This window comes from Bacillus rossius, chromosome 12 (genome assembly GCF_032445375.1).
Source record: "Bacillus rossius redtenbacheri isolate Brsri chromosome 12, Brsri_v3, whole genome shotgun sequence".
Lineage (NCBI taxonomy): Eukaryota > Metazoa > Arthropoda > Insecta > Phasmatodea > Bacillidae > Bacillus > Bacillus rossius.
In genome coordinates, this window is record NC_086339.1 from 28,819,530 (window position 1) to 28,831,757 (window position 12,228).

At 55.5% G+C, this 12,228-nt stretch overlaps 1 protein-coding gene across 1 annotated transcript; it reads right to left on the minus strand.

Annotated features, from left to right (window-relative positions):
- Positions 1–2,440: 2,440 nt before the first annotated feature.
- Positions 2,441–11,094, minus strand: LOC134537285 (nascent polypeptide-associated complex subunit alpha, muscle-specific form-like). Its single transcript, XM_063377559.1, has 3 exons — positions 10,978–11,094; positions 3,779–3,972; positions 2,441–2,753 (listed from the first exon to the last, which is right to left on the minus strand). The coding sequence occupies exons 1-3, from the start codon at positions 11,092–11,094 to the stop codon at positions 2,441–2,443; spliced, it is 624 nt and encodes a 207-aa protein (XP_063233629.1).
- Between the last annotated feature and the right edge of the window lie 1,134 nt (positions 11,095–12,228).

Here is a 12,228-nt window from a genome sequence, read left to right on the forward strand (position 1 = left end):
AAAGTTGTTTGGTACAGCTATGCATGGGAAGCTGTCTCACACGACAGTGAAGCATTTCGGGATTCAATTTACTGCTAAACAGTTCTGCAACAGCACAAAACTGGTGATTAAAATTATAGTACCAACCAGTATTTATGTGTTTGATTTTAAGTGCTGGATTCCAAAACATTCAGGTAAGGTAGCGAATAAGCACTCCCTTGTTAGGATACAATCGTAACCTAACTCGCAGAACGTATTCCAGGGGTAATAATGTGCCCATTAATTCGTGCCATTTTGACTAGCTATGGCAGTAAGAGATGCAACCCTGATAGTTTGAAAATATGTGTCTTACGACCCAGTATAGTGGGTTGTGACCCACAATGCCTCAAGTTTCAGTGGCTGCATGGTTTCTCCTCTGGCCATGGGATTTCTACTCCTGCCGCACTCTCTCTCTCTCTCGCTTTACCACCACCTACCAGCTTACTGATTCTCTCATCACTGTGCCTCCTTCGCAGAGCAGCCTACCCCCAACTTCTCTGCTCCACGACCACCCATGTATTCCAGTGTGGCAACACTGACAGTGCCAATCCACATGCTCGCGTCCTGATGCGAGTCCCCAGCATCACAGAAACTTTTGAGAAACACACATAGCTACCCCTTTAAGTGTTATCGCAACTAATGACCCACATGTGTATCACAATGTTATTCGCCAGGACCTGCTGATAGGCGCATGGCAATGGCACGACACATGCTGATGTGTTCATAATGACACCCATTTACAACCCAGATAGGCTATGGATGGTAGCACATTATAGGCACAATGTGAAACTATGTGGATGGGGATGCATGATAGCAGGTGCAGGTGACTAATGCAACCTGTCGCCGTCCCCGTTGCCTGATCTGAATTTTACGTGAATTTTAAAGGTTCGATGAATTTTAATCTCAAGGGCGGGGTTCCTGGCCTTGTGGCTACAGGCAGGGACGCGTTGACAAAGGACTCCCCGGGCTGTTTTGGCCTCCCAGGACGCCTTATTAATAAAAACACACATGTTATTTTAGCTGGTTTATTCCGTCGCACACTTTACACGTTACACGCTCACGTAACTGGCCGCTTCATCGTCGACCTAAGCTCCACGCACGCCACCCTCTATTGGCGGACTTGTTACGGCCACACGGTAGCCCGGTGGCAAGTACGTTGATAGGGGCTATTCCCGGCGATTTGCGAGTGGGATGCTCTGGCAGGCGATAAGTCTGTTCATACCTCTGTGAAAGTCTGCGGCACGCAACGTGAAATGCGAGGGGCGGTTGTTCACACAAAATTACTTAAAATAAAACACTACACAATAGTCACTGCGATTAGTCCCGTGTTCGGGTCTAGATAAAGTGTTCCACTCAGCTGGTTAACTAATTGCGGCTACTCCGCTGGGTGGTGAGGGCCACGTTATGCTGGGTACGGGCGCAGTGGAATCCTGCAGGATAACACACACGTGACCGTGGCACGTCCCAGTTAATGACTCGTCTGAAAGTTTAGATTCGCATTTGGCGCAGTGCCGCCCTGCGGGGGCTATGAACTAATTCCCGATGTGGGACTTTACAGCGTGAGGCGCAGGTGCCACGATGGGCCACCTAATCATTTACGTATTACACTAAAAGTCCTGTGTCGGACTGCACATTTTATTGAAGGACCGCGGGGGGTCTCGAACGGTCGATTCGGGCCGACCGGGGAGCTGAATTAAAAACGATTTGGCTATAATTACCTATTGTAGTTACTGGTGATGTTGGCGCGAAAGTTGAGAGCTCCCCGTGCGTGGGCTGCCGGCCCGGGCGAGTGCTGGATGGCGACTGACTAACCTCCCTGGCCGTCGGGGCCAGGGTGGGGGGAAATTCCACGGGAAACTGCGGAGCGCGGGAAGATGATTTCGGCCAGTTTTGTGAATGATAACACTTTAAAAAATGATTATTAAATTAACATTAATTATTAGTGATTTCACACTTATTAGTTTTTGTTTATCTTATCAAAAGCATGAACAAATTCTTTAATTGCGCAGTGCCACACCCGGCCGGGCGCTTTGCACACGCACGTAGGGGGCCGTGACTGACGTCACGCCGTTCGGGGCACTGCACTATGTTGCAACCAGGGCGCGTTCGAGGCGCGGCACAGATCAGGTGTTGAGGACACATAACGGCCTGTGCTCTCAAAGGGAGCACGGACGACGGCGTCAAATGCCCCCCCCCCCCCCTCGACGAGGCCGTTCTGTGCCTCAACAGCTTACACACACACTTAAAGATACGCCGGCACACTGACCTGGTAGACCCGGGCGGCTGTCCGTGGGGCGGCGTCGGGTACCTGTGCGTCAGCGTTAGCGGCGGCCGAGGTGGGCAGCGGCGGCGTGGCGGCGTCTTCGGCGGCAGGCGGCGACATGTTCGAGGTGGCGCCCTCAGTGGCAAGCGGCGGCGCGCCCTAGGTGGCGTGCGTGGTGGCATCCTCAGCGGCAGGCGGCGGCGCGCCCCAGGTGGCGCGCGTGATGGCGTCCTCAGCGGCAGGCGGCGGCGCGCCCCAGGTGGCGCGCGTGATGGCGCCCTCAGCGGCAGGCGGCGGCGTGCCCCAGGTGGCGCGTGTGGTGGCGCCCTCAGCGGCAGGCGGTTGTATGGCGCCTTCTGCGGCGCGAGTGGCAGCACGGCCGGTTTGCATCGCGCCCACCCCCCGTGAGCCTTCACGGCAGTTGGGGGCGGCGTCGGGGGCGGCGTCGTAGCTGTCAAGTCCGCCTCGGTGCCTTGTGGCACGGTGTCGACAACCCGGTGGTCTGCCAGACTAGATCGCGATGTGGTGGTTTTGCGACACGAGGCCGCGTTAGCTACGCTCTCGGTGGCTGGGGGCGGCGTCGTCGTTGTTGCCGGAGGTGGTATTCGGGATCCGCAGTGGTGCTGCGTGTGATCCGCCACCTGGTGATCCGGCCGACGGTGGCGCAAAGTGGCCGTTTTGAGGCTTGCGGCCGCGCCAGTTGCTCCTTCAGCGGCTGGGGGCGGCGGCGTTGGTGGTGCCGGAGGTGGTGTTCGGGATCCGCAGTGGCGCTGCGTGTGATCCGCCACCTGGTGTTCTGCCGGACTAGGTCGCGATCTCGTGGTTTCGCAACGCGTGGCCGCGCCAGCTGCGCTCTCGGTGGCTGGGGGTGGCGTCGTCGGTGGTGCCGGAGGTGGTATTCCGGATCCGCAGTGGCGCTGCGTGTGATCCGCCACCTGGTGATCTGGCCAACGGTGTCGCGAAGTGGCAGTTTTGAGGCTTGCGGCCGCGCCAGTTGCTCCTTCAGTGGCTGGGGGCGGCGTCGTCTGTGTTGCCGGAGGTGGTGTTCTGGATCCGCAGTGGTGCTGCGTGTGATCCGCCACCTGGTGATCTGGCCGACGGTGTCGCGAAGTGGCAGTTTTGAGGCTTGCGGCCGCGCCAGTTGCTCCTTCCGTGGCTGGGGGCGGCGTCGTCAGTGGTGCCGGAGGTGGTGTTCGGGATCCACAGTGGCGCTGCGTGTGATCCGCCACCTGGTGATCTGGCCGACGGTGTCGCGAAGTGGCAGGTTTGAGGCTTGCGGCCGCGCCAGTTGCTCCTTCCGTGGCTGGGGGCGGCGGCGTCGGTGGTGCTGGAGGTGGTGTTTGGGATCCGCAGTGGCGCTGCGTGTGAAGTGGCGAAGTGGCAGTTTTGTTTGGCCCAATTGCCACCTGGGCGGCAACAGGGGGCGGCGTCGGAGGTGGCGTCGGAGGCGGCGTGTCGGCCTGACGTGTCCACCTGGTCCCAGTGTGCCAATTGTACCATAGGGGCTGGACGGGCGTGGCATTCCCTGCCTGCGGCGAGGTCCCCACCCCATGTGGTGGGGGTGGCGTCGGTATTACTGGTGGCAGTGGAGGCGGCGTAACGGTGGAGCGCGTCAGCTGCACCCAGTTCACATATCCGCCCCCTTTGCGGTGCAGCTCTGTGTCGTTGGTCTCTGCGGTCTCGGTTGGCACCTGAGCGGCAACAGGGGGCGGCGTCGGAGTCGGCGGGTCTGCATCGGCCTGACCTGTCCACCCGACCCCCGCACGCCAATTGTACCACAGGGGCTAGAAGGGCGTGGCTTCCTCCGCCTGTGGTGATGTCTCCACCCCATTTGGCAGGGGCGGCGTCGGTGGCGATTTCGGGAGTGGCGACGAGTGGCAGATGGACGTCTCAGTTGTTCTTAAAGTGGGCGGCATCTTGGCCGCGACAGCGGCGTGGTGGTTGGCCGTGTGTGGAAGCGGCGATGCGTGATGTGTCATGTGGTACAGTCGTGGCGGAATCCAGTCTACTTCCGGCCCCTCAGTGTACTCTGCGGTGACGTCAACCTCCCCCTCGTCCTGTTCCTCGTACTCCCAGTTGTACCCTGGGCATGGGTAGCCCTCGCTTGCCCATGCCTCGTAGGCCTCCTGGAAGTCGTTCATCTTCAAAGACTCGTGGTGACTTACGACCTTGTTGCTCCACTGTGCTTGGCTCGCGGCTGTCCTACCCGAGCGGCGGGTGGGGACGTCGATGGCTGGGCGCGAGCAGGTAGGGGGGTTCGCCCCCCCTTACCAACAGAGTTCATTTCCGTGCTCGCTCGCTTCCTGCCTCGCGGGAGCCCGTGGCGGCGTGGCTGCATGACGTCTGTTCACAGCTGACTGCCGGTGGGTGAGGAGGGGCGCGGGTGGGGAAGCGGGGTTGCTGTGCGGGCGGGTGAGTGGTGAAGAGCGAGGGTGATGAGGGGGTGGGGGCAGATGTGTCGAGCGGGGGTGGTGGGCGAGTGGATAGCGGGGGTTGGAGGGGCGAGGCAGGGTTAATGTCTGGTCTCGGCCCGGCTTATCGTGCAGGCGCGGCGCCGCTCTGCCGCGCGGTGTTGCCACGTTGCACGCTGTTGCACTTATCCCTACTCGAGCCCTTTGTTTGCTAATTTTTCCGTTTCGTTTTCTTGGCTTGTTTGTCGAAAATATTTGGTGTTGTTCTAGCCACACTAGTTGGGCGCCATTTTGACGCCGTCCCCGTTGCCTGATCTGAATTTTACATGAATTTGATAGGTTCGATGAATTTTAATCTCAAGGGCGGGGTTCCTGGCCTTGTGGCTACAGGCAGGGACGCATCGACAAAGGACTCCCCGGGCTGTTTTGGCCTCCCAGGACGCCTTATTAATAAAAACACACATGTTATTTTAGCTGGTTTATTCCGTCGAACACTTTACACGTTACACGCTCACGTAACTGGCCGCTTCATCGTCGACCTAAGCTCCACGCACGCCACCCTCTATTGGCGAACTTGTTACGGCCACACGGTAGCCCGGTGGCAAGTATGTTGATAGGGGCTATTCCCGGCGATTTGCGAGTGGGATGCTCTGGCAGGCGATAAGTCTGTTCATACCTCTGTGAAAGTCTGCGGCACGCAACGTGAAATGCGTGGGGAGGTTGTTCACACAAAATTACTATATATATATATATTAAGTTAATCATTAAGTTTTATTGTGTGAATTTAGAACCACTTGCTTTTTGTTATTAATATAATTTTTTACGAATAACGGAACTTTAGAAACTCTGGCGCGACAGGGAGCTCACCCCTCCCCTCGCGCCAGGGCCAGACACCAGTACAGCGCGATTCGCGGACCGGGACGAACGCACGTCCCACGGGGAGCCATCATCTCTTTGTCTTCATCGAACTTCAATCTGGTAACTATAGTCAGACCCCGAAACCTTTTTTAACTACTCCCTGTGTCCACCCGGTCCTTTTCCGGTGTAGGGCCTAACCCAGCCGCGTCAACTTAACACGCCCCACACAACGCATTACGTGGGGCCGTGCAATATACGGTACGGGCCGACTCCCGCCACCACAGACTTTTAATTAATCGCCAAGTGCACAGGCACTGGCTACATCTAACCGTAGACGTTCTTAATTTAATAGCGAGCCGCGGTCCACACAGGTGGGCCCGCGCTTCACCGTTCACCAATTACGGGATTAGTCGACTCTAATGAAACTCTCTCCATCAACCGCGACTGGCGTGAGGACGTAACGTTAGTGACGGCACGTCAGAGCACCTAGTGTATAATTGACAGTGTACTTTATGTAGGGAAATCATGTGAATGTAATTGCAAGTGTAATTTGCCAACGTAATTAAACGTCCACTCCGCACGCTCCGTGCGCGACGTGTGAACGACAGTGCAAAGCCGTGTACGTTATTTCTGAACCTCACCAATCCAGTTAGGGATCAGCACATATCTGTAACTTGACACGATTTGAAAACATATTTTTTGGAAATAATACGGATTTTTGTAAGTATGTATTATTTCTGCTTCTAAAAAACAAAATAACGGTAATCCTAATGGTGGTGCCAAGGCACTTGTGGCACCTACCGTGTGCACGCCTATGCCTTCTCCTATCCTGTGTCGCGAGTGCGCCATATTGTGCAGTGCAGTGCGGCTAGGGCAGGAGGAAGAAGACTCGCGCGTCAGGGGGGCCAACGGCCCAAGAGGAATTTCCTTTTAGAATACTCGGAGTTTGTGTAAATAATTGTATTAATTAATAATTGTAATAGTTCTGTAAATATTCTTTGTTAATTCCTTTTTATAGTGTTTTTATTAATATTGAAGGGTTTGTGTTAATCATTGATGTTCACTGGGCGACCGCGTCATAGACTCCTGCCTGCGACACGTCAGGGGCGGCGCGGGATGCGTGGGAGGGGGGAGAGAGTTATTCGGGCGCGGAGCGACAGTTGCCGACAGGTCTTTACAGCGGACAGATGTGCCACGCAAGACGCCGAGGCGGGCAGCGCGTAAGTGGACGCCAGCATTGTGACGTGGGGAGTGGAAACGGCTTTTCAGACTACTGGGGACAGTGCTCTGGTCTGGGAGCGAGTTCGGTCGGGCAGCATCGTTAGCTTAATAGATCAAGCAGCAGGCACTGGCCAATCGTGGTACGCGGAGAGCGACAAGATAGACTGTGAATTACCGGCACGTTAGCATGGGACGGGGAGAGGCCAATGATAGGACCGCACGCTTTACCAAGGAACAGCCATCTCTCTTTCCCGCTTAGTTTGTACATATATGGGTTTAAGTTTAGATTTTCAGTGTTGTATATAGCTTGTGCAGGACAGTGTGTCAGCGGAGGAGTAGGTGAATAATACTCGCGTTGACCCGTAAAGCTTCAGACTGTCGCAGGCAGAGCCGGGCCAGCCCGATGTAAGAGTCCCTTTGAGAATAAAACAGACATTCTGCTAACACAGGCTTTGAATAATTACGTATTCGAGCTGGTTCCTACCGGGCCAATCTGGCCGAACCCTTCTCTACCTAGAGCAGCTGGGCAGCCGGGCATAAATCGAGGGAGGGGCAGCCTGGCGACGTTGACGCCGTCCCCGCTTCCTTCTATGATTTTTACGTGATTTTTGCTTGGGTTCGAGATCTTAGGGAGGGTTCGGCCTTGTGGCTAGAGGTAGGGGTTAACGCAGTAGGGCCCCCCGAGCTGTTATGGCCACTCGGGACGCCTGAAGAAGAACACAAATTTTCTGGAGGATATTTGATAAATTTATTACTGCACAGCCCTATACATAGTGATGCCCGTTCTGGCCGTAACGGTTGTCCCAAATCGACTAGTCACACGCGCAGCCCACTTCCTCAGTGGCGGCTCACGATTTTAATGCGCGTGAAGGACGTACTTTTACACATGATGCGGCAGTTACAAAATAAACTCTAACATGACAAATTATACCTTGACGAACAGAACAATTCACTATTACACGATACTTATTATACTGGGCTATCGGCACGTAGGCCCGTGTCTCCGGCGACTCTACGTGATTCCTAGATGTGTCCCAGAGACTGATTCGTTAGTATGTTTGGTGGCACGTGTCGCCTTCTGGCTGCCCTGTGCGGGCCAAAGCTAATTAGCCGGTAAGCTAAGTTGGGGCATGAAGCGCCGACGTAACGTCTCGTAGACTCCCCACAGTACTTACGTAATACATCAAACACTCATCTTAGAGCACTGATTTAATTAAATGAAAAACCTCATGGTAAGTTGAGGACAACCACGAAACTGTACGTAAACGATTAAGAAAGATTAAAACTATTGAAGCTACATGTCGGTGAAAGCAAGAGTTGATGGTTCCGCGTTGCGCGAAGGCTGCCGGCCTATCCGAGCTCCTCAAGGACACTAACGGTGTTACCGCGCGCGACCCCCCTTCCCCCCGCCAGCCCTCCCGCGGAAACGTATGAATTTCGCGGGAAACTGAACCGGCCAGGTTCGGGACAAAGCGCACAGTGAAACATGATTTTGAAAGGACTGATATATTAATTGATGAAAATAATGTCTAATAAAAACTTGTGGAAAAATAAACATAAATTCATTTCTTGTAGTTCAGCGGAGGGATATGCCACACCCGGCCGGATCCTTCCGCCGACGTAGCACTCGATGCCTGGTGTTCGCCTCGTCGCACGAACTACACTTTGCTGCGCGCACGAGCGCGTTCGGTACACACACCTCTAGGAGACGTTGATGAGGCATAGCGGTCTATGCGACATAGAGGAGCATTGGCGGTCGGCGTCAAAGTCAATCTTAGTATCTCTAAAGACACTTCTGAATTGCAACATGTGATTGTCTGCTGCCTTTGGCAGCATGGTGCTTAAAAATCTAAAAAAATATTTACTTTCTTTTTAAAATTGAGGACATATCCGGCCTATTTGCATACCTGGATTTGAAACACAAGAAAGTTGTTTGGTACAGCTATGCATGGGAAGCTGTCTCACACGACAGTGAAGCATTTCGGGATTCAATTTACTGCTAAACAGTTCTGCAACAGCACAAAACTGGTGATTAAAATTATAGTACCAACCAGTATTTATGTGTTTGATTTTAAGTGCTGGATTCCAAAACATTCAGGTAAGGTAGCGAATAAGCACTCCCTTGTTAGGATACAATCGTAACCTAACTCGCAGAACGTATTCCAGGGGTAATAATGTGCCCATTAATTCGTGCCATTTTGACTAGCTATGGCAGTAAGAGATGCAACCCTGATAGTTTGAAAATATGTGTCTTACGACCCAGTATAGTGGGTTGTGACCCACAATGCCTCAAGTTTCAGTGGCTGCATGGTTTCTCCTCTGGCCATGGGATTTCTACTCCTGCCGCACTCTCTCTCTCTCTCGCTTTACCACCACCTACCAGCTTACTGATTCTCTCATCACTGTGCCTCCTTCGCAGAGCAGCCTACCCCCAACTTCTCTGCTCCACGACCACCCATGTATTCCAGTGTGGCAACACTGACAGTGCCAATCCACATGCTCGCGTCCTGATGCGAGTCCCCAGCATCACAGAAACTTTTGAGAAACACACATAGCTACCCCTTTAAGTGTTATCGCAACTAATGACCCACATGTGTATCACAATGTTATTCGCCAGGACCTGCTGATAGGCGCATGGCAATGGCACGACACATGCTGATGTGTTCATAATGACACCCATTTACAACCCAGATAGGCTATGGATGGTAGCACATTATAGGCACAATGTGAAACTATGTGGATGGGGATGCATGATAGCAGGTGCAGGTGACTAATGCAACCTGTCGCCGTCCCCGTTGCCTGATCTGAATTTTACGTGAATTTTAAAGGTTCGATGAATTTTAATCTCAAGGGCGGGGTTCCTGGCCTTGTGGCTACAGGCAGGGACGCGTTGACAAAGGACTCCCCGGGCTGTTTTGGCCTCCCAGGACGCCTTATTAATAAAAACACACATGTTATTTTAGCTGGTTTATTCCGTCGCACACTTTACACGTTACACGCTCACGTAACTGGCCGCTTCATCGTCGACCTAAGCTCCACGCACGCCACCCTCTATTGGCGGACTTGTTACGGCCACACGGTAGCCCGGTGGCAAGTACGTTGATAGGGGCTATTCCCGGCGATTTGCGAGTGGGATGCTCTGGCAGGCGATAAGTCTGTTCATACCTCTGTGAAAGTCTGCGGCACGCAACGTGAAATGCGAGGGGCGGTTGTTCACACAAAATTACTTAAAATAAAACACTACACAATAGTCACTGCGATTAGTCCCGTGTTCGGGTCTAGATAAAGTGTTCCACTCAGCTGGTTAACTAATTGCGGCTACTCCGCTGGGTGGTGAGGGCCACGTTATGCTGGGTACGGGCGCAGTGGAATCCTGCAGGATAACACACACGTGACCGTGGCACGTCCCAGTTAATGACTCGTCTGAAAGTTTAGATTCGCATTTGGCGCAGTGCCGCCCTGCGGGGGCTATGAACTAATTCCCGATGTGGGACTTTACAGCGTGAGGCGCAGGTGCCACGATGGGCCACCTAATCATTTACGTATTACACTAAAAGTCCTGTGTCGGACTGCACATTTTATTGAAGGACCGCGGGGGGTCTCGAACGGTCGATTCGGGCCGACCGGGGAGCTGAATTAAAAACGATTTGGCTATAATTACCTATTGTAGTTACTGGTGATGTTGGCGCGAAAGTTGAGAGCTCCCCGTGCGTGGGCTGCCGGCCCGGGCGAGTGCTGGATGGCGACTGACTAACCTCCCTGGCCGTCGGGGCCAGGGTGGGGGGAAATTCCACGGGAAACTGCGGAGCGCGGGAAGATGATTTCGGCCAGTTTTGTGAATGATAACACTTTAAAAAATGATTATTAAATTAACATTAATTATTAGTGATTTCACACTTATTAGTTTTTGTTTATCTTATCAAAAGCATGAACAAATTCTTTAATTGCGCAGTGCCACACCCGGCCGGGCGCTTTGCACACGCACGTAGGGGGCCGTGACTGACGTCACGCCGTTCGGGGCACTGCACTATGTTGCAACCAGGGCGCGTTCGAGGCGCGGCACAGATCAGGTGTTGAGGACACATAACGGCCTGTGCTCTCAAAGGGAGCACGGACGACGGCGTCAAATGCCCCCCCCCCCTCGACGAGGCCGTTCTGTGCCTCAACAGCTTACACACACACTTAAAGATACGCCGGCACACTGACCTGGTAGACCCGGGCGGCTGTCCGTGGGGCGGCGTCGGGTACCTGTGCGTCAGCGTTAGCGGCGGCCGAGGTGGGCAGCGGCGGCGTGGCGGCGTCTTCGGCGGCAGGCGGCGACATGTTCGAGGTGGCGCCCTCAGTGGCAAGCGGCGGCGCGCCCTAGGTGGCGTGCGTGGTGGCATCCTCAGCGGCAGGCGGCGGCGCGCCCCAGGTGGCGCGCGTGATGGCGTCCTCAGCGGCAGGCGGCGGCGCGCCCCAGGTGGCGCGCGTGATGGCGCCCTCAGCGGCAGGCGGCGGCGTGCCCCAGGTGGCGCGTGTGGTGGCGCCCTCAGCGGCAGGCGGTTGTATGGCGCCTTCTGCGGCGCGAGTGGCAGCACGGCCGGTTTGCATCGCGCCCACCCCCCGTGAGCCTTCACGGCAGTTGGGGGCGGCGTCGGGGGCGGCGTCGTAGCTGTCAAGTCCGCCTCGGTGCCTTGTGGCACGGTGTCGACAACCCGGTGGTCTGCCAGACTAGATCGCGATGTGGTGGTTTTGCGACACGAGGCCGCGTTAGCTACGCTCTCGGTGGCTGGGGGCGGCGTCGTCGTTGTTGCCGGAGGTGGTATTCGGGATCCGCAGTGGTGCTGCGTGTGATCCGCCACCTGGTGATCCGGCCGACGGTGGCGCAAAGTGGCCGTTTTGAGGCTTGCGGCCGCGCCAGTTGCTCCTTCAGCGGCTGGGGGCGGCGGCGTTGGTGGTGCCGGAGGTGGTGTTCGGGATCCGCAGTGGCGCTGCGTGTGATCCGCCACCTGGTGTTCTGCCGGACTAGGTCGCGATCTCGTGGTTTCGCAACGCGTGGCCGCGCCAGCTGCGCTCTCGGTGGCTGGGGGTGGCGTCGTCGGTGGTGCCGGAGGTGGTATTCCGGATCCGCAGTGGCGCTGCGTGTGATCCGCCACCTGGTGATCTGGCCAACGGTGTCGCGAAGTGGCAGTTTTGAGGCTTGCGGCCGCGCCAGTTGCTCCTTCAGTGGCTGGGGGCGGCGTCGTCTGTGTTGCCGGAGGTGGTGTTCTGGATCCGCAGTGGTGCTGCGTGTGATCCGCCACCTGGTGATCTGGCCGACGGTGTCGCGAAGTGGCAGTTTTGAGGCTTGCGGCCGCGCCAGTTGCTCCTTCCGTGGCTGGGGGCGGCGTCGTCAGTGGTGCCGGAGGTGGTGTTCGGGATCCACAGTGGCGCTGCGTGTGATCCGCCACCTGGTGATCTGGCCGACGGTGTCGC